This window comes from Sphaeramia orbicularis, chromosome 15 (genome assembly GCF_902148855.1).
Source record: "Sphaeramia orbicularis chromosome 15, fSphaOr1.1, whole genome shotgun sequence".
NCBI classification, from domain to species: domain Eukaryota; kingdom Metazoa; phylum Chordata; class Actinopteri; order Kurtiformes; family Apogonidae; genus Sphaeramia; species Sphaeramia orbicularis.
In genome coordinates, this window is record NC_043971.1 from 20,091,457 (window position 1) to 20,114,499 (window position 23,043).

Consider the following 23,043-nt stretch of genomic DNA (forward strand, 5'->3'; position numbering starts at 1 on the left):
ATTTTTGATGAATTTTGATGGTCTAATAATTTTTTTCCACGTCTGTATATATATAAATAAATATGCATGAGAAACAAAGTGATGTGAATAGAATAAATAGGTGATTACTACTTTCTTTTAAAGTGTTTTAATTGAAAATATGAAGATATATAAGCATCACTCTTTAACCCACTCTGTAAAGTATGTTTAACATAACATAGGAATGATAAAAAAAAAAAAAAAAAAGATAAAAGACAGGCACAGGATTTTAACAAGAAGTCTGACTTGAGTGAATGTTTACATGCACAAAATATTCAGTTTTGTCCCCCATTCCAACAAAAGACAAAATTCCTTAATCTCTTTGCATGGCCGATAAAAATGAGAATCCTTGTTTACATGCAGCTGTGCATCTACATGTTAAAAGAATTCACTGGTGGATGTTCCGCTGTGTGAACTCAGTCGCCATATTCCTTCAAAAATCTTCTGGGAAAAATCAGTTTTTCAATATTTCTTACATCCAACTCTGTCATAATGTTTAGCTTTTCCTTGAATTCATCCATTTCTATCTGAATGCATCTTTCCCTCTGCTCCAGCTGATTGTAAACAATGGCTTCGTGTTGCAATTTGCAGTAAAACATGCAAATTACATTCATTTTCTCATAAAGAATCCTTACAAACGTCTGATAATATCAGCATATTCTACATGTCACAGCCCCAAAACGCTCCATTCAGAGAAAAATCCTAATTCAGATCATCCAAACAGAATACCCTGTTTACATAACACCTGTCAAACTCAGAATATTGTCAGATTCTGAAAAATAATGTGCATGTAAACATACTTCGTGAGACAAATGTGAATCTGGTGACAGTATGTTAAGTTGGTGTCTGACAAAACAGTCTCACTACAAACTTTAGACATTTATTTTTCTGAGCACCAGCAGGAAAATGACCATGTGATACTATCAGAACCGCTACTAAATGGACCTTGTGGTGAGGTTGTTTTGGCATCTACTTCATAAGTCAAGAATAAACATTTCCTGTTAACTTCACTATATGGTTTATCTCCATATGTGTTTGAATAATGCAATAAATTAGTTAGCAGTCAATTCAGATTATATTCACTAGATAAATTTGATACCTAGAGCATTATCCATAAGCACACTTTGCACTCTAATGGGTTTTGTTTATTATTTTAAAGTACTGATTTATCTTCTAATTGCAGATACTGGATAAAGCTGCAGTAAATATTTTTTAATGGAGGAAAACCAGCTCTAAATCTGAGCATATATAGTAAACTATCCTTTGGTAAGGTTGCTTAATATTGCAGACTGGGGGCCCTGCTAAGCAACTGTGCAGCAAAATGCAAAAATTGCTATTAAAGCTTACTCAAAGAATCTACGCCGGGCAAAATTAAGCATTACGCAACAGCGCAGACAGGAGTGAGATAAAGCCAGACACCAGGTACAGTACATGCTCTAGTTACACATTAAGGTCCATCGAAAGCACGACCTGCAGGCTGCGCAGAGACATCACCGAGTGTGATGAAACCGTTGGCTTGCCAACACACCGGCAGCAGCGTTCATCTTTGGACTTCAGTTCTTCAAAGTGTGACTCGACCAAGAAAGATTTGCTTTGGAGGGAAAGTCTGAGCATTATTGTGCAGTGTTAACCAGTGTGCAATATTCTTCTCCTTTAACTATGATTAAAGGATTATTACCATGATTAGCATTGTGTGCAAAACAATGCAGAATATACAGTTTGTGGCTATGGCTTTTTTTTCATCTCAAGTGAATGCTTAACTATTCTAAATAAGAAGATACATAAACCTTCTAGCAGCATCAGCTAACACACTAAAGTGAGAATTGAGAGGGATTCTTAAATGTCAATCCACCCTCAGTTTTTTGTGTGTGGTGCTTCCTGTAGATGGAGTCCCGTTGACATGTCCGTTTGTCGATACAGAGGAGCCATTCTGGTGTTCCTTTAAGGAAATGCTTTTCTTATTGTAAGCCTAGAGAAGGAAGAAGAAAAGAAAACAAATAGTACAACTGCGTTATTCACACAGATTTAAGGACTGAATGCACAGTACAGTCTAATTTTAACAGCTGATGGCAGAACAGTTTCAGACACTTGTTGGTAGCATCAGTTCATGCTACTTTGTGTCTCTATATCAGTGGTTCCAACCTTTTTTGGCTCGTGACCCCATTTTGACATCACAAATTTCTGGTGACCCCAGAAATTCAAAATGAAGACTTTTTTTTTCCCACTACAATGAATTTGTTTTTGATCATGTAATAGTTTGCTATACTATGTTGCAAATAAACATTAATTTTAGTCGACATTTAGTCTATATGTATTATAATGGACAGAGGCAGAAAAGCCAGGTGTAGATTACTGCACAAAGTGAGAATTTTATTTTCCTTGGTCAGGATATGTACAGTCAGTCCAGCTTGGATTTACAAAGCTGACAATTAATACTGAACAAACAATAACTCAAACTATGAATTATGAAAGAGCTGCAGCATCTGAAACTGACCACAATGAAAAATTTGAAAGATATACAGTACCACAGTGCTTCAGTTTCAGCTTGTCATGTCTTATGTACTGTGATTGATGACCAGTTTGGCATGGTTAACTGTAAAATCTAGATTGAAATATTTTTTATTATCATTTATTCATAACATTATAGCAACACAAACTCCAGAAATTATTCACAGAAAACTGTCATTTTTTGCTGATAAACATAATTATTGTACAAGACAAACCAGTGAAAAATGGTGTGTTCTGCCTTTAGGCAGAACAAATCAGTTACAGTGAACTGTTTTTTGTCAGGCCATGGTTGCATGGGATGGATTGACAGGGTTTCTGTTATTAGAAAATAACAAAAAATGTTTTCAAAAGAAATTAAAACTTTTCTTGTTTACACAGCAGGCATGAAATGGAAAGAGTATTGATAATATTGAAAGATGTCCTATGATTTGTATCAGACAGCTATTGTTTGGTGAAGGAGTACAAATCTATAGTACTTATTTTATTTTTATTGCATTGGGCTGTTGTATATGTGCCATCTGTGTGTGTGTGTGTGTGTGGGCGTGAATGGTGTAAGATGAATGTAAATAATTAAAATTGTAATGCAATGTAGAGGAGACCCAAGGAAGAATAGCAACTGATGATTCAGTTGCTGATGGGGATCTTAATAAATGAAATGAAATGATTGTTTCTTTCAACTCACCATATATTTTTTATTTGTACTTTTCACTAGAAAAGTTTGTAGTAATCACTAGAAATTTCAAGCGACCCCCACGGTTGAAAAAACCCTGCTCTATATGACTGAATCCAATAAAAGTTGATCACATTTACCATCAACTCAAGCTCAAAATGTAAAAACATACCTGAACGTAGAAGTTTGTGAACAGGATAATGAGCGTGACCATGTAACTTATTTGGAAGTACAGCCATCCCATGGGGAAGCCACACGGCCATATGACAGCACACATGGTCTGAGACACCGTTAAAAAGAACTGGACCTGTACAGGAAACATGATACACCTGCATGAGAAGGTGACAGGGAGAGTGCATGCCAAGATATTGATCCGGAGCTTAAAATAGATGATAGATAGAAAGATAAAGAAACATTACAAACAAAAACATTAAAAACAACATTCAAGTGCCATCATACTAAAAAGGAGGAGGGGGTCTGCTAAAAAAAAGCAAAGTGTTCATTTTTGATTATTCAAGGTGGTTATTGCAGAGGGGATGAAGGATTTTTATAGATGTTTTTGCGGGCCAGTGGAACCTTATAGTAGCAGCTGGAAGCAGTGGTGGAGGGGGTGAGAGAGGTCCTCTGTGATCAGGAAGGCCACCCTGATCACAGACCGGCTGTACAGTTCTGAGAGGGGGGTTTATGGTGCTCCAGTGATTTTGCTGGCCTGGTTAACTGTGCGGAAGAGTTTGGTCTTGTGTTTGGATGAGAGGAAACTGTACCATGAAGAGATGTTGAAGGTGAGTGTGGATTCAGTGGATGGATATGGTGTGGATTAATATCTCAAATGAACGACAAACGGCTTCCACTCAGTCGTACAGCTGGAGCAGGTGCTGCAGGAAACAATCACTGCACATCTACTTTTAAACAGCACTATCAGCGCCATCTGTAGTAAAAATCCTCACATAGACCAAAGGCTGTGTCATCACTTCCCTCTTTAAAGGAGGATAATGATAGATGATGCATCAGGATGAACCCACCAGCTGTAACTGTGTGATGTACTTCTTCCACCAGAGGTAAGGTCTCATGCTGGGGATGGCTGAGAGGCCGTAGTAGGAATACATCACGACATGGACGAAGCTGTTGAGGGAGGCGCCGAAGTATGCTGACCAGACACAGAAAAGACTTAAAAAGTTAGTCAGTGATCAGCTGAGTGACTGGCATTCAGATGAAAATAAGAGTAACAAACTTCATTAACAATACCTTAAACCAGGGGTGGGGTGTCAAAGTCATTTTGGTTCAGGGGCCATATTTAGCCCAACTTGATCTGATGCGGGCCAGACCAGTAAAATAATGACTTAATAAACTATGTATAATGACAAATCCAAGTTTTTCTTTTTATTTTAGTACAAAAAAACCCTAATTATATTATGAAAATATTTACATTTTACAAAAAAGATGTGAATAACCTGAAAAAACAGAAATGTCATTTGAAAAATTAGTGCAATTTTAACAATATTATGCCTCAACTTATTATTTTTACATGTACATTTACACACAGTGTTACATAAACATTTGGTAACAGGCAGAATATTGTTAAAAGTTTGGAGTTTGGAACTAAAATTTGAGCAGTTTCTACAATATTACATCTCTTATTATTAACAAAACTACAGATCACAGTGGATCTACAAATGCAAAAAACATTTAGTGACAGGCTGAATATTGTTAAAATTGCACATTTCGAGTTCATCTTTGTTTTCATTTATGTATTTCTTTGCATTTTATTGTGAAAGAATAATTTTGTAAATGTTAATATTTTCACAGTTTAATGTTATTTTTTTCACTGAAATTTTTCCACGTAATTTTTCACAAAGAAAATTTGTAGTTGTCATTATTTATGGGTTCATTGTGTTGTTATTTTTTTACTTTAGATCACATTGGTCTGTATGTGGAACCTGAACCAAAATGATTTGGACAACCTTGACTGTTCAGGTAAATTTTTGCACTTTCATCCTGCGGGCCGGAATGGAACTGTTGGCGGGCCAGATTTGGCCCCCGGGCCGCATGTTTGACATCTGTGCCTTAAACATTTACGCAAAACACTGATAAAAAGTCTGAAATATGTTCATAGATCAGATGTCACAAATGATTCTGAAGAAACTGAACATGTAGCAAAATTAACCCTAAAAGACCTGAACCATCTACTAATCTAAAATCATTAATGACTTTTGAACCAATAATCTTATTAATACATTTCATAATTCAGGCAAAAGAGAGTTTATCAGCTTGTCAGGGGTATCAGATAGACCGATTTGGATGTTCAAAGGCTCAACTCTATAATTTTCTGAAACACTGATTCACCAATAAAACCCACTTAATTTGAAAAATTAAAAAGTTACTTTCTCCAGTTTTCTCTTTTTTGTAATAATGAGATCTGCATTTACTCTGATCGTTTATGAACATCTACAAGATCATTGAATTAACCTATAAAGACCCAGTGCAACTTTTATGGCAGCTGCTAGATGGATTTTTCTTTTTTTTAAATGATATTATTTTATGTATTTTACATTATTCAGTGTAAATAATGTATTTTCCCCTATATTTAACTAAATGGTCATGTAGATGTTCATGAAAACCCAGAGTAGATTCAAAGGTTATTAAATAAAAAACAGAGAAACCTGAAGAAAAAGTGACTTTTTCAGCAAAATATATCATTAACTGAACATAAAAACAAGCCTCAAAAACCACTGTGATTGATCCAACTCCGTTGGTTTTAGTGGTGAATCATTGTTGTAGAAGATAATTGTGTTTCCATGGTAACTACAGAGCCTCTGAACATCCAAATGGGTCATATCTGATGACTATTTAAAGCTTAGAAACTACATTTTACATCAATTATTTACTTATATTGATAGGATTAGCGGATCAACAGATGTTAAACACTTGAGATCAGTAGATGCTTTTGGGCACCAGTGGCTCTTTATGGGTTAAATATAGGAAAATACCCAATTTTCACTGAAAAATGCAGAGAATAAAATAATAAATGTTGATAAATCATTAAAGGATGGTGAAATTTTAAGAAAAATTCATTTGAAAGTTGCCACAGAAATAGTTCTAGCAGTTTTATACAACTTTACCGGAAAAAAAAAAAATACTCTGAAGGACACAGCACAGGCAGCAGAGTTCAGGTCAATAAGTGTCACTTTGTGTCCTTTAAGGCTTTGTGGGCGAAACAGGCCATTATCAAGGCTAATGGGTTTAACATTAGAGGACCTGAATAATTTAGCTTGCCAGGTGGTCAAACAGTAAATGTGGTTACTGGAATAATTTAAGTCACTGGAGGGAGAGGTTGTTTTTTTTAAGCACTCACAATGGCCGCAGGGTACCCAGTTCATAACAAACCACCAGATATTCAGCATGCTGGCATGGTGGTAGATGTGAAGAACAGTGATCTGGTGATTATTCTTTCGTAGAATAAAGAAGAAGGTATCCATAAACTCAATGAGCTTGGAGAAGTAGTACCACCACAGCACATTTATGATCTGAAGAGATAGAGCAAAGCAAATAGAGTTAAGGAGAGAAATGCAGAATAAACGAAATACCTCCAAAAGAACAGCTGTATTTACATTTCAGAGTGCAAATAGGACCATTCCAAAAGGTCTCCAAAAATTCTAATACATACTTTATTATGTGCCAAGTGATAAGCAGACATTTACCCATATGCCTTTGAAAGTTCAGGATGAACCATAAAACAATTCAGTCGTCTACAGCAGTGAGACATTGATAACATTTTTAATCACCGCAGAACTGCAGAGCTTTGCACATTTTACTGTAAGCCTTGTTTTCACCTCTGCTGCAGTGCTCTGAAGAGAGTCATGATGACATGAGTCGGATTAAATTGACTCTGCAGTTTATCTGTGGGGATTTACAGGTACTGGCTAGTAGAAATCAGAGCAGCAGATTTAGGGGGAAAAAAAACATTTTGCTTGTTTGCTTTTGTACGCAAACACAATGTACTGTCTGCAACACAACACTGGGATATCCTACTGTTAAATAGCAAAAACAATCCTCAGCTAATAGTTCTCATAATTATATACACAGTAAAAGGTAAACCATAATTCTGACTCACCTTATTATCCACTTCCTGCGCACTGCGAGTGTCCTGACAGTAGAAATTGTATCCACCATAAAACACTGCAGTAACAAGCTGAAAATAAAGGAATGAAAAAAGGCCAAATAAACATTTCTACATACTTGAACACAATGTGACACACAAATACATTTTAAAAGGCTAACATGTCAGATTAACCATCTGACTTGCAGATCAAATGAGCCTACTTTCATCTGGAAGTTATTATATATTTTACGATTTTTTGACTGCATTCAACACAATCCAACCCTCCATGCTCATAGACAAGCTCCAAAGGATGGAGTCGATCCATCATGGGTTTCGAAGATCACAAACTACATGACAGGAAGACCACAATTCATTAGGCTGGAGAACTGTGCCTCCAGGACAGTAATGAGCTGCACTGGAGCTCCACAAGGGACCGTTTTGGCTCCCTTCATTATTGTACACAGTGGATTTAAATACAACTCTGACTGCTGTCATGTCCAAAAATACTCTGAATAAGCAGGAAGGTGAGTAAAAAGGACCTGACTAAAGCCTTCTGCCCATTTCTGAACATCTCCACAACCAAAGAAATGATGATATTTCTGGAAGTCTAGACACCTCTTCCACCAGTTAAGGTTCATGGTGTCAACACTGATGTGGTACTGACATAAAAATATCGCAACAGAACAGGATGGACTGGTCCTGGGACATAGATGCACTCTAGTAAAAAGGGACACGCTTAGTCATTTTTACTAAACTGTTTACATGTCGATTCCCTGGACTAGCGGAGAGTTGTTGGCTGATGTGCCCTTGAGCAAAGCATTTAACCCCCCCATTTGCTCCCCAGGTGGCTGACATGGTGAGCCCACTGCTCCTAGCATGTAGTGTGTGTGATGCATGATCTAGTGATGGGTTAAAGGCAGAAGTCAAATTTTGGTGTGGTGCATGTTTACATGAGTGAACCCCCACTAACAAAATAAAGATTCTATTCTATCTAAAGAGACTCAAGTTCTTTGTCAAACTGGTAACAAAAGCTGCCTCAGTGTTTTGAGAAAAGCTTGACTCACTGGGGGCTGTGGTGGTGCCCAGGAAGTTGGAAGATATCCTAGACCAGGGATCACTAACCCTGGTTCTCAAGAGCTACTATCCTGCATGTTTTAGATCAGGGGTGTCGAAATCCAGTCCTCGAGGGCCAGTTATCCTCCATGTTTTAGATATTTCCCTCTTTCAGTAGTAATTAGCGGATACAGAATATTTGACATCAGTAACTTAGTAACTTTAAAATCACAAATTTCTGGCGACCCCAGACATTCAAAACAGAGACATTTTTTGCTAAAATTAATTTGTTTTTGATCATGTAATAGTTTGCTATACTATGTTGCAAATAAACGTGAATGTTAGACAGCATTTAAGCTATATAATGTACATTATTATGGACAGAGGCAGAAAAGCCAGGTGTAGATTACTGCACAAAGTGAGAATTTTATTTTCCTTGGTCAGGATATGTACAGTCAGTCCAGCTTGTATTTACAAAGCTGACAATTAATACTGAACAAACAAGAACTCAAACTATGAATTATGAAAGAGCTGCAGCATCTGAAACTGACCACAATGAACATTTGACAGATAAACAGTACCACAGTGCTTCAGTTTCAGCTTCAGAGTTTGTCATGTCTTTTATGTATTGTGATTGTCTCTCTCAATTCACCATATATTTTTTATTAGCAAGTTTTTTTTTTTTTTTTATCTTTTACTAGAAATTTCAGGTGACCCCATTTGAATTCCAGGCGACCCCACGTGGGGTCCCAACCCCAAGATTGAAAAACACTGGACTAAGGTGTTGTACAGTCATTGGAGGGTTGTTAAAATTTCAGTCTTCCATCTTATTGAGGTGAATCATTCACTGCAGATGCTTCTGTTTAGTCATAATCACAGTTATAATAGTTTTGGGTTTTCATTATAGTTTAGTTTTATTCAGTTTTGACTTTTTTTCCTCCAATTCAGTTAGTTTTAACTCGTTTTAGAGTAGGTTTGCTAGTTTTTATTAGTTCATTTTTTTTCTGAATGCTTAGTTTTAGTATTAATTTTAGTTTTGTCGGATCTTTTATCGTCTTCACTGTCATATTCAAATAAATCCCAGACAGGACTCAGCTGCTTTCTCCCAACTTCAGTCTCCATGTTGCCAGGTAAAAAAGATTAGTAGACGACTCTAAACGAGAGGTGATGGATTATGAAGTGTCATATGGTGCCGCTAGCTAAATTTTCTAGAGCGAAATAAGTTGATTTCGTATCAATCTGACATTGACAAAGACAAAAACAAAAGGAATTTTATCCATAATTTTTATAAGTTTTAGTTAGTTTTATAAGCACACAACACAGTTTCAGTTAGTTATCAGTTAGTTTCAGTTAGTTTTTCTTTTATTTATAGTTTTTATTTATTTCAGTTCACAAAAATGTTTTTTCAATTCTAGTTTTCGTCGTTTTGTTAGTTTTCATTAATGATAATAACCTTGGTCAGAATGTGGTCAGGTGTGCTGGAAGAGGGAAACATCTAAAACAGGGGTGTCAAAATCCGGTCCTCAAGGGCCGGTATCCTGCATGTTTTAGATATTCCCCTCCTCTAGCCACACCTGGTTCAATTAATGATCAGCTCATCATCCAGCTCTGCAGAAGCCTGATAAAGAGGTAATGGCTTCCAGGTGTGGCTGGAAGAAGGAAAAATCTAAAAAGATGCAGGATACCGAACCTGGAGGACTGGATTTGAATGACCCTGCTCTACACCACATTCTGACTAAACACAGAAGCAGCTGCAGTGAATGATTCACCTCGATAAGATGGAAGACTGAAGGTTTAACAAACCCCTCATTCCCACTGCATGACTGTACAACACCTTAGACAAAGGACGAATAAACCAAGTTACTGATGTCAAATATTTTGTATCTACTAATTACTTGTTTTCATTTTATTTTGCTTTCCTTTTCTTTTATTCAGCTGATGGACATTGAATTTCCTCCTATGGATCATTAAAGCTTATCTGTACCTGTAGATAACAAATCAGACATCTGACAATCTGTCGGGTTGTGATGACTGATGATAAGTGACCTGATTTAAAGTCAAAACACTATAAACTCACTTTGTTGCTCAGAAGTGGTGATGCTGGCAGTTTCAGGTCATCTGGTAACATTAAGTCGATAATTACGCTAATGATTTTTTTATTCAGCCTGTACAAATATAAAATGCAATATATCTGCAATACTCAGTGCTGAATCAAAGAACCATTTTTTTAATAATCACAGTTTTTTATATGCATACTTATTTTATCTTCTATATTCTGTAGTTTTTATATGCCTATTTATTCTATCTTGTATATATCATCCTGTAAATACAATGCCTGTTTATATTTATTGCTGCTGCTGCCTGCTGAGCCAACTGCATTAATATTTAATTTTTGATGTAAAATCTGGAATGACAAATAAAGTCTAAGTCTAAATGTAGTACTACTTTCCATAATTTTGAAAGGGTTTTTTAGTGATTTATTCATTCATTCCTTTATTTTTAAAACATGAGGGGTCAGAAAGTGTTTTGAGCTTTAGTCCAACCAGTTATTTTTTATTACTAAATGATGAAGGCTTATTTTCATGGAGCTTACAACCCACAGATGAAAATACACAGTATAGAACAGTGGCATGCCCCTTTAAAGAACATTCAAATGCACAAGATGGTGTAGGTCAGTGCTGATTCACCAAATCAATATCGATCCACTGTCTTCATACGCTTCTGTGAAAGGATTTATAAACTTACTTAAGAGCCAACAAGCTGCCACTAGTTAAGAATCGGCGTCAGCTTGAAGTAAAATCACACACTTTATCGTGTAAACAGTAACAGAACAGCCTAACCTCACTAACTGAGTGCTGATTTGTTCTGCAAATCTAGTCTGACACCCTATAATAAGCACAATTCATCACAATCACTTTTAATCACAATCATTATGAGATTAACCGCTGTAGCCTGGAAAGTTGACAACAAAAACTGCCATGTGTCCTTTGATTTATATCAGGTGGAATTGATTTTGGACTGCTAAAAGTTCACCCCAGTGCCAGGGCATTGTCAGTACAGGGTACAACCTTTAATGAATCACAGCCCATAGTCCTGTGGGACCTTATGCAATGCAGACAAAAAGACAAGAAAGCTGCTTCTGCCAGCTGGGATCGAAAGGACAGTACAGATATTTAGACATGTGCAAAACTACAATGGGTACGGTTACGTGATGTTTTTTAAATCCGATTTATTTTTCCAGAAGAAATTAATCTGGAGCTAAAGTACTTTCTCTTCTGTTTACATGGAAATGTTAAACCCAAATAAAGGTTTACATGAGAAATGTTAATTCGGTTCTCGGAGCCCTTCTGTTAGCTTAGCTTAGCATAGTCACTGCATTTCCATGGTCACACGTAGCCAGTTTTTTAAAGGTGATTTGTTGTCTTTTGTAAGTGATTTTGTGAAATCCGATTCTCCCTAATTATTTCTTTAGATCCGCGACTTACTGCACTCATACAATCTTGGGACTGTTGTGTTGATGGAAGTTGGAAAATCTTTTTGTTGGAAGGGATGCATGCGCTAAATTAGCTTTGCTTTACCGTTTTAGCTTTGCATTAGTTTTTATTTCCCAAGATTTTATTAGTGCAGTAAGTCACATCGCCATGATTTGAGCCTCAATTTGTGATCATATCGACCCCACCAGACTAAAGTAATGATCAGGGAGAATTGAATTTCACAAAATCACTTATAAAATACTACGAATCACCTATAAGAGCCTGGCTACGTCTGACCATAGGAATGAAGCAATTATGCTAAGCTAGGCTAAGCTAAGCTAACGGAAGGGCTGCAAGAACAAGGCAATTGGTGCACTGCAGTGCAAACTGTTTTGCCCACTTATCGAACTCATTAGTGCATGACAAATGAATGAATAAAAAACAAGTGGTGAACTCTTCCTTCAGGGTTTTCGAGGCTGGTAGATCCCATCAGAATAGCCCACTGGAATGGTTTGGGTTGACTAGACTGCATTGCATATTCTTCCGCCAGTGCAGAATGTGTGCGTCATCGTGACAGGACAAGACAACGAGCATGTGCAGAACGGCAGGAATAAAGTCCAAACGGAATAAAGGGTTTACATGTTCGAGGAATAATTTAGCCCAGATTCAAAAGTGGATTAAACCAGTGACTTTAATCAGGTTTAAATTTTATCCGAACTTTTCTTTTTCAACTGGAATAAGGTGTTTACATGGGCATCTGAAATAGGATCTAACCTTTAATCAGATTAAACCAGGAATAAAAGTTGTCATGGAAACGCACGGACTGTCTGGTTCTTATAACAAGCTAATTACAAAACAAGACACAACTGCTATAAGTACAGAGGATTACTGATTAAACTGATTCAGCCTAAATGAGTGAATTCAGCTGACACCTTAAATGTTTACATCAGTGCATAGCTCACTTTCACTTATTTAGTCACAGCTGTGTATAAAAAAAGACATTTTCCAGCAAACAATAGGCGGCTGTGCTGATGTCTGTGAGGGCATATGATGCATTTGATGACTAAAACAATGAGTCTGTCAGATTCCAACTGTGTCCCTCTCACACCCTGAGAGCACTGTCATGGTAGCTTACTGAGACTGTGTTTTGCACGGGCATCAATATGCATTTGGGTCCGATCAAGCCAAAGTGAATATCAACATGAAAAAGTACATTTGCATACATCATTTATAAAGCGGGCTCATTTTTTAGCTAAAGATCTCTATTTTATGGAACCGTAATTCTTTTTAAAATACTTGTAGCACTTGTAGAAAAAAGTTACAAAAGATTTGATCAATTGCACTTTTTACACCATAGCCTCAGACATAAAAATATAGCTCGAATTTGACGCTAAATATTATATCTATAAATTTATTCAATCTGTCACATTTAAAAAGGCCATCTGTGAACTGTTACCAAGAAACTACTTTATTTATAAAATATCAGTATGGACCACCACAAGTTGTAAATAACACGGTTAGTATTAAATACATTAAATAAAGAATTGTGATTATATCTGACTGGTTGTTTTAAAAAATAAGTCAACATTTTGGGTGATACATACAATGGTAAAGAGTCGTCCACGTGTTACTATGGCAACCTGTCCACATGTTACCACATTCTCATGTCAATAAAACAGAGACTTCTCAATATTTTACTCCAAAATTTATTCTCAGCATAGTTGAACATAATATCCAAAAGGTTTTGTCCTACTTGATATCAGTTTCTGTCAAGAACCGCATGTTTTGAACGTTTGCGTAAAGCTTAAAAAAATTGATGTCTGTTTCGAGTCCACATGTTACCAAGCAGTAATTTGGTATTTTTCACCTAAAAATTTTATCTCCCCAAATTTTGTTATATACATTATGTTAAAGTGCTTATAAATACCTAGTCAAATATGCATAATACATGCATGTAAGTTACATGAAAGAGACAGTTGAACACAAAATGTGTCCAGGTGTTACCTTTTGATCGGACCTATTATCGACTTTTGATAATCCATTGCCTAGAAAAACAAGCAGCCACAGCCTGATCATTCTTGTTGACCCTCATGGGGGTGATGTCAGGTCACATGAAAATTTTGTGGAAAGGACCAACATGATGGTAGAAAAACTGGTTTGCAGCTTATACAACTTTTTTTTGGAGATCTATAAAGATTTAAGAAAATGCCTCATGGTTAAAAGACTCAAAATGATAAACAGCAGAAAAAAATGTGGCAATCTCAGAGTTTGATAAGGACCTTTTTCAAAATTAGATGGTACATGTTAAAAAAATTAAGGGTATTGCAAATGCTAGCATCAGATCAGCTTCCATGTGAACACTCTGATAAGAATATTTTCAACTGGAGTGAAGAAAAATGCATTTGTCCATGTAATCACATTCAGGTCAGCTCCCTCATCTAATACAATTATGTTAATGAAACACATAGAGTGAGCTTCCAGATCTGGTTCAGAACCCTCCCTATTATTTTCCTCTGTGTGAAGTGAGGCGTCACATCGATTTCTCAGGCCCACTTTAACACATCTTGCAGTGCGTGAGTGTTTACCTCATAGAACATGTAGAAAGACAGGAGCGTGAGGCCCAGATTGTAGAGTACCAGGAGGCCTCTGCAGGAGTAAGGCTGCCTGTGTTTCATGTACTTGGGCCCCATCCACACGATCAGAAGGTACATGACTGTGAGTGCAAAGGTTGGTGGGTAGTTGTCCAGCAGTAGCCATCCTCGCACCCGCTGATCTAAAATACGGTGATAAAGAATCCAGTTTTTACAGCTAGATCAGGGTGGCCTCACTTGCAACCGCAGCTGAACTTGAGAAATGAAAAGCGGCAGCGCGTACTCAGGAATGTTTGCTCAACATCTACAAAAGTTAACGGCAGGAAGGTGGAAAAAAAAAACAAATGGCATGTGCATGTGGATGTTCCTGGATTCTATACAGCATGTAATGACCGACTTAGGTCAAAGGTTTGAGGAAATATTTACCTTTACTGCTGCCATCAGTGTTAATTTAACTGTAATTCTCTGGTGAGTTTATCAAGTCATTGCAGAATGGTGCAACATTTTGGGAGACAACACACACACACACACACACAAACACACACACACACCAAGAGAAACCTATTTCAGCAGCTACTAAGAGGAAAATAATGACTTACCTCTGGGACCCATCCATGACTCTAAGTAGGTGTTTAGTTTGTGATTAAATGTCTCCATTTGTCACCTGAAAATAATGCATGAAAAGGATCATTTTAACTTAAAGAAACAGAGCCTTTTTAAGCCTTAATGTTATAAATATGCCAACAACATTAAGTCACAGTCATTAGTTCACTACATGGTCATAATGACATATGATATGTTCTAGTTATTCAGTGTAAAGCTGTGAATATTTTCTGGTAATGCAGAAGAAACATTAGCGTCCCACTAGAGTTGCTTTTGCTGCATGAAAAAAAATCAGTTCAAGATTCGATCTCTTGGCTGTTGGACAAGTCCTTGGTTGCTTTGTGTTTTCAGTGAAGTAGAGAGAATGAACCAAAACTAATGTTACAACGCTGGAAAAAAAATCAAAATCTTACCAAGTGTATTTTTCTCATTTCTAGTCAAAATATCTCATCACAATTAAAATAAGACATAATCACCTAAAAAGTAACTTTTCAGTGAGATATTAGGACTTATTTTTACACAATAGATCTTGAAAATCTTATTTCAAGAAATTTTATCAAGATAATTTCACAATTTTTACATTGGCAGTTTTATTTTTTAGCTTAATTTAAGATTTTTTTTTTTGCTTAATTCAGGCAAAAAAAATCTGCCAATGGAACAAGTGAAAGTTATCTTTTTAGGTGATTATGTCTTATTTTAAGTGTGATGGGATATTTTGACTAGAAATGAGAAAAATACACTTGGTAAGATTTGGATTTTTTTCCAGTGAATGACCTCAACCACAGCTACTACATCAACTACAAGTTAAAAGTAGACTGCAGACCTCACCTAATCACTTAAAAAGATCATTTTCACTTGTTCTATTGGCAGATTTTTTTTTGCCTGAATTAAGCAAAAAAAATCTTGAATTAAAAAAAAAAAAAATCTGCCAATGGAACAAGTGAAAATTATCTTGGTAAGATTTCTTGAAATAAGATTTTCAAGATCTATTGTCCAAAAATGCGTTCTTATACCTCACTGAAAAATTACTCTTTAGGTGATAATGTCTTATTTTAAGTGTGATGAGATATTTTGACAAGAAATGAAAAAAATACACTTGGTAAGATTTTGATTTTTTTTCCAGTGAATGATTTCAACCACAGCTACCACATCAACTACAACAAGTTAAAAGTAGACTGCAGACCTCCTCCAAGGCCAATAGTCCACATTCTTAATCAACTACATGCAAACACAAATAGCTTTGTTTTCTCCTATTTATCACTTTGTGCCTCTGGTTACAAACATCTTTGCTCTAATTTGTCACTTAACGGTTAGTTCAGTTCCTTTAAATTACATGCTTGGTGAACCTGCAGAAACATAAACATTCTGTTCGTGTTTTTTCATTGTGTGTGTTTATGAATAAGTTAATCCACTCTTTATTTTGTACATGTTTGAGTCTTGAGGAGAGATTAGAAAGATGACCACAACAAGAATGTGGAGAGGATGACGGCAGCATGATATCAGAAAGATCTAGAACAGGCTACTACTGGTAACGATAAAAAAAGATTAGCTGTGCGACAGGGCTAATGAGGTCAACAGTTCAACTCTGATGACACTGCCACACCCAGTAAAGCCCCTCCCACCCACACTCCTTTCATTTTTACGGCAGCTCAATCCTGATACATGCCTTTAAATTCCTAATGACTGAACCTGCCTTCTACTCCAACCCTGACCCTAACCCTGTGTACCCCCCCACCACAGCAGCTACACCCTCCCACACACCTGAAGACCTGGCACTATCAGTAACAAGAGTGAGGATGAAACTGTGGAAACTGTGCCCTGGGAGGGTAGCTGACCCAGATAAGGTGCGTTTGAGGCTACCTAAGGACTGTTCTTTAAGTCGGTTGGAGGGGGCCCCAGCTCTGTGGAAAACATGTATTATACCAGTTCCCAGGGTATGACATTTCCTAAGACCCCATGACCCCCTGCAGTCTGCACACAAAGAACACACTGGAATGGATAATACTGTTCTCTACATGCTACACCAAACCCTACTCTCATCTGGACGACTCTGGCAGTTACGTGAGGATTATGCGCTTTCATTTTTCCAAGCATATTCGATCCAATCCAATTGAATGTTCCAACTCGAAGTGACTAGTTCCTTTGTTTACTAGCTCACAGACTATTTGACAGGAAGACCAAATGTTATCAGCTTGGGGAACTGGGTTGCTGGGACAGTAGTGAGCAGCACTGGACCTCCTCAAAGGACTACCATGTTGGCTTTTAGGAGCCAGAAGTGACCATATGTGGACCAAATAGGTCACAGGTGTCAAACATGCGGCCCGGGGGCCAAATCTGGCTCGCCAAAGGTTCCATTCCAGCCCGCAGGATGAAAGTGCAAAAATGAACTTGAACAGTCAAGGTTATCCAAATCATTTTGATTCAGGTTCCACATACAGACCAATGTGATCTACAGTAAAAACAAGAAAAGCACTCGGAGGGTGCAGACCTCCGCCAAGACAGCTCTGCCTCCCGTGCATGTTTGTTTGTTTGTTTGTGATCAACACCAAAATTTAATCACTTCTTCCTTGTGCCAGTATCAACATTTCTTGAAAATTTCATGAAAATCCATCCATGACTTTTTGAGTTATCTTGCTAACAAACAAACAAACACGCACACACGCACACAAAGCAAAGCTATCACAATACCTCCTGACGGAGGCAATAACACAATAACCCATAAATAATGACAATGACAAGTTTTCTTTGTGAAAAATTATGTGGAAAAAATTTAAGTGAAAAAAATAACATTACAATGTGAAAATATTAACATTTACAAAACTATTCTTTCACAATAAAATGCAAATAAATACATAAATAAAACAAAGATGAACAACGTGAAATGTGCAATTTTAAGAATATTCTGCCTGTTACTATATGTTTGGTGCATTTATAGATCCACTGTGATCTGTGGTTGTGTTAATAATAAGAGATGGAATATTGTAGAAATTGTTCAAATTTTAGCTCCAAACTCCAAAATTTTAACAATATTCTGCCTGTTACCAAATGTTTATGTAACAGTGTGTGTAAATGCACATGTATAAATAATATGTTGAGGCATAATATTGTTAAAATTGCACTAATTTTTCAAATGAAATTTCTGTTTTTTCAGGTTATTCACAGCTTTTTTGGAAAATGTAAATATTTTCATAATTTAATTGGGTTTTTTCATACTAAAACAAAATGAAAAACTTGGATTTGTCATTATTTATAGCTTATTAAGTCTTTATTTTACTGATCTGGCCCGCTTGAGATCAAATTGGGCTAAATATGGCCCCTGAACCAAAATGAGTTTGACACCCCTGAAATAGGTGGAACCATGGGAACCTGAGAGGTCAGAAGTGAGCTAATGCTAGGTGCTAGGTCACTGGTCTTGTAAAGAGGTAAAACTTCATAAAGAACTGTATAATAAAGTCCACTTTACAGTCTTGTTGGGTGGAAGATTTTAACCATAAGACGGGCACATGAGCAGTCATACCTCTCAGTCAAAGTCCAACACGGCAGACACAAAAGACATCTACTTAGCCTCAGATCTAATTATTCATTCATTCATTTACTGAACTGCTTAGTTCTTGAGAGGGTTGCAGGGATAGCAGAGCCTATCCCAGCTACAAACAGGAAAAGGTGGAATATGACCTAAAAGTGTTGCCAGTTCATTACAGGATGGACATCTAATTAAGTACACATTTAAAGATGAACCACTTAAAAGGGTTGAAATAAAATGGGTGAGACTAGATTGAGTCCTGGAAAAAACTGAGTTTAGTGTAAGTCTATGGTAGCGAGGGCTGTTCAGAGCCAGACCTAGTGTTCATCAGCTTTACATTAGCTTTATTTTGGAGCTGAGATCTCTGCCCTTTGGTTTAGGCCAAACACCACTTGGCATTTCAGCCACATAGGTAACATGGGCCCTATTAAAGAGGCTGATCTGGTTTAGTGGGTAGATTTTGGGGTTGAAAGACTAGGGTTCAATTCTTGCAGGTTTTAAACCAACTGAAATACAGGTGGAGTTCAAGGAGTTTACCGTCATGACCTGTCAGTTACACACATTATCAGCTGACTCACACATCAAACACTGCTGTGATCATATTCATACACCTTTTTTCATATCATTTGTCTTTTGCACCCTCATTCTTATTTATCAGCAGCTACAACACTATCTAAAGTAAACATACTTCTGATTTCATAGGTTCATTAGTCTTTACATTCAACCACACTAAACATGCACATTTAATTTATTTGGAATCATTAATATTTTTAATGGTTACCTTGAAGGTGCATCAGTAACATTCCAGTTTATTTCAGTTTCCTGCTGGTGTAAATGTTGACTGCTAAAAGAACTGCAGTAAGTCCAGGAGGAGAGTTAAATGATTTCACCTGAGCATGGACCATACCAATGGTTTACTAAATAGAAGGGGTGGCATTATCAGAGTCTGTTGAGCTCTGTAATAAAGATTATTTTGCTATGTGTTATAAATTTAATGTATTTTACTTGATTAAGTTGCTGGGGAGCTGTTTGGAAGTTGTGTCTATTGTAACTGTCTTTTTTTTTTTTTTTTTTTTTTTAAATCTATCCCTGCCTTGTGTTTGTTTATGGTTTGGCCTGTAACTATATAAGTCTTCCCTTGTGTATTTCTATTTGAGAGCAGTTACTTGATGTTATGAGGTTTAGTTTTTATTTCAGTTGATTTTTTTGTACAATATGGTACGTGCATTTCTGTAAAATAAATCATTCTTTTTTTTGCAAGTTTCAACCTGTGTCTCAGTCACAGGAGAGCATTTGAGGTGAACTACAAAATACACAATCCTTTTCAGAGTTTGTGACGGACAGGAAAGCATTTTGCATTACAAATAGTTTTCGTCATATTCAGATATGAGCCGAGTTCATCTGCATGGCTCCTTGAGTCTTAAACAGCAGTCCTGTAGAATTGAGAATAAACTCTACTGGATATTTTTTTTTTTTTTTTTTTTTTTTACAAAAAGAAGGTAAATTAATACATGACTAGTATTGCCACATTAGGCACAAACTAGACAAGCAGGGATGCACAAAACACCACCACATATCAATTGAGATAAAACCATTCAACAGTGATTTTTAATGCTTTCAGATTTTTAACTTTAAAGAGATCTAAGGGACTTGACTTTTCATATATTACGTTGATAGGAAGCTACAGGACAGACTGTTATATGGCAAGGGGGTGGGATTAAATAAGTTATACTTCCTCCCACTCCTTTTCGAATGTGCAAATGAAGTCATGTATATATATGTTTTGTTTCTGTTTTTTTGTTTTCTTCCATGACTTCTCACTACCTGTTTTATTTTTAAGAACTAAGTAAGATTACTTTGTCTTGTTGCATATTTAAAATAAACTAAACTAAAAAAAAAAATGCTTTCAGATTGTTAACATAGATCTGTAACGCACCCATACAAAGGCCGTGTTGTGACATTTCCTTCAAAAAGTCGTATTTTTCTACAGAGGTTACTTCCATATCTACTGCTTTACTCATACACAGTCCATGTATTTTGCTGAAGCCATAGACTCATTGGCTGCACTTGTGACACTCAGATCAACTATGTGATATGAAGCAGAAGACCGTTTACATGACTGAGGGAACGCCTGGATAATCGCAGCATGGTCATTTTTCCTCATACCGTGCAATAACATTCTAAGGTGTTATCCAGAGCCTGTTTTGTCCACTCCTTTCTCATGGAAATTTAAGCAGCAGAGCATAAAGCACATAGTGACATTTAAAACTGTCCTACAGAAAAAGCAGCAATCTGGTTTTATTTGATTAAATGTTCTCGAAGCTGAGCACAACTTCCCCGCAGCTGATTTTCTTTCGGATACTCTGATAAATCTCAGGCGGCCATAATTTATCATCTTAGACATATTTGCACAACCATGCAACCCTTTACAGTGTTTGCAGGAACGTGTATCAGGCTTTGGACTCGTTTTACCTGTTTCTGTGTCTATTTCCACATGTCTAATAGTCTCTTATATAATCTACACATGCTTTGAGTTTTTTTCTAAAGCACAATTCAGATTTTTTGGTGGAATCTGATTTTTGTGTGTGCTCATTCATATTATATATTAAATGCGACTTCTATCAGTTTTGAGTATGAACTGAATGCGACCCTGAAGTGACCCGCATGCGCAAAAGAGGTCCTGATGTTATATGTGACCACGCAGGCACGCACTGTGTTTACAGAAGTAACACTCCTGGGACGCAGAATTGTGACTTTTGTTGCATATCAATGGCGTAAAGGTCGGATAAACGCGACCTAGCTGTTTAGACTGCAGTTGAATTGCAAAATATCAGATACGCATCAGATTTAGGACCACATATGAAAGTGGCCTGGGCCAGATTTGAAAAAATCAGATTTGTGCTGTTCAAACTGTCTTTAACAGATCAGATACAGGTCACATATGGGCAAAAAATCTGATTTGAGCCACATTTGCCTGCAGTTTGAACTGGGGCCTGACCGATTAATCGGCCGGGCCGATTATAGCATGCCACCGATTAATCAACATCGGCCAATATGTAGCCGATGTATTAACTTTTTTGCTGCGCGGAGATTCTGTCGCTCGCTGCTTATGTGCTGCCCAGAGAGTTAGAGGAACAGTAAAGCGAGTTAGTTTCACTTTCACCCCTGCTCGGACAATGACGCTATCACCCACACACCCCTGAAAATCACGGACCCCTCCCCCGTCTTATGAAGTATTCACCCCCCACACGCACACACCCATGTCCGTGCAGTTCCTGTCTACTTCACAGTTTCATTCTGCAGGCAGGCATGGGTATTAATAGTGTAGGGGAGACCGGGGACAGTTATAACACAGGTCAGTTGTAACTCTTGCAATTGCTCCAATCAGGAACAACTTAGGACTCATCCAATTCACTCTGCACATGCTCAGTTTAGTCCTTAGTCCACATGGGCAGTTGTAGTGCCATGAGGCAGACACACCAAAATTTGTGAGAGAAAACATAATTTTGTGGTAAGTCATATTTTTTGCTCTAATTATTTTTGTGATTGCATAGTTTTCATTTGAAAGTTGTGTAAATTATCTTTGTCAGATAAACAAAGATTTATGCAACTGTTAATCCACCTGTCCACAATTATCTAATAAAAGATTATTGTATCCTGTGTAGATCAGAGTTCTTATTTCATATATCGGCCATATATCGGTTATCGGCCAATATCGGATATCGGCCGATATATTGGATATCGGCTTTTTTTAGCCCCCAATATCGGTATCAGCATCAGCCCCAAAAATCCCATATCGGTCAGGCTCTAGTTTGAACATAGCCTAATAGTTTCTAATGTAATTTACACATACTTTCAGTTTTTTTCTACCTATGAAACTATTAGGCTACGTTCAAACTGCAGGTAAATGTGGCAGAAATCCAATTTTTTTGCTCATATGTGACCTGTATCCGATCTGTTTGTACAGCACAAATCTGATTTTTTTCAAATCCAACCTAGGCCACTTTCATATGTGGTCCTAAATCCAATATGTATCTAATATTTTGCAATCTGACGTCAGTCTGAATGGTCAGGTTGCATATATCCGACCTTCACGTCATTGAAATGAGACAAACGTCACAATTCTGCGTCCCTCTACATTTACTTCCATAAACACAGTGCGTGCCTGCGTGGTCACATATTACGCCAGGACCTCTTTTGCGCATGCGGGTCACTTTAGGGTCACATTCAGTTCATACTCAAAACTGATAGAAGTCGCATTTAATGTGTAATATGAACGAGCACACAAAAAAATCGGATTTCACTCAAAAATACGAATTATGCATTAAGACCTGCTGTCTGAATGTAGCCTAAGACTAATCTAAGACTAACTGCTGACTAACGGGGCTTTTTGGAGTCATTTTTATCTTTATAACAACTAAACCGTTTCTGAAATTTGGATGTTTGCATGAAAGATAAGGAGTATCCAAGATATTCAGACACTAGAACCACCTGTAAATGCTGCT

The 23,043-nt window shown here is 37.0% G+C and overlaps 1 protein-coding gene across 3 annotated transcripts in view; it reads right to left on the bottom strand.

Annotated features, from left to right (window-relative positions):
* Positions 1–370: 370 nt before the first annotated feature.
* The window catches only part of elovl5 (ELOVL fatty acid elongase 5), a 28,388-nt gene continuing 5,715 nt past the window's right edge, over positions 371–23,043 (bottom strand). For 2 of the 3 annotated variants that reach the window (XM_030155415.1, XM_030155414.1), the window contains exons 2-8: positions 15,012–15,076; positions 14,407–14,594; positions 7,308–7,385; positions 6,549–6,720; positions 4,219–4,343; positions 3,369–3,503; positions 371–1,987 (exon numbers count right to left, since the gene is read on the bottom strand). In XM_030155415.1, the coding sequence (XP_030011275.1) occupies positions 1,862–1,987; positions 3,369–3,503; positions 4,219–4,343; positions 6,549–6,720; positions 7,308–7,385; positions 14,407–14,594; positions 15,012–15,069 (882 nt within the window). In that variant the 5' untranslated portion in view covers positions 15,070–15,076 and the 3' untranslated portion in view covers positions 371–1,861. Of the gene's footprint in view, positions 1,988–3,368; positions 3,504–4,218; positions 4,344–6,548; positions 6,721–7,307; positions 7,386–14,406; positions 14,595–15,011; positions 15,077–19,319; positions 19,488–23,043 lie in introns of those variants that run through there. The other variant, XM_030155416.1, reaches the window with a different exon arrangement.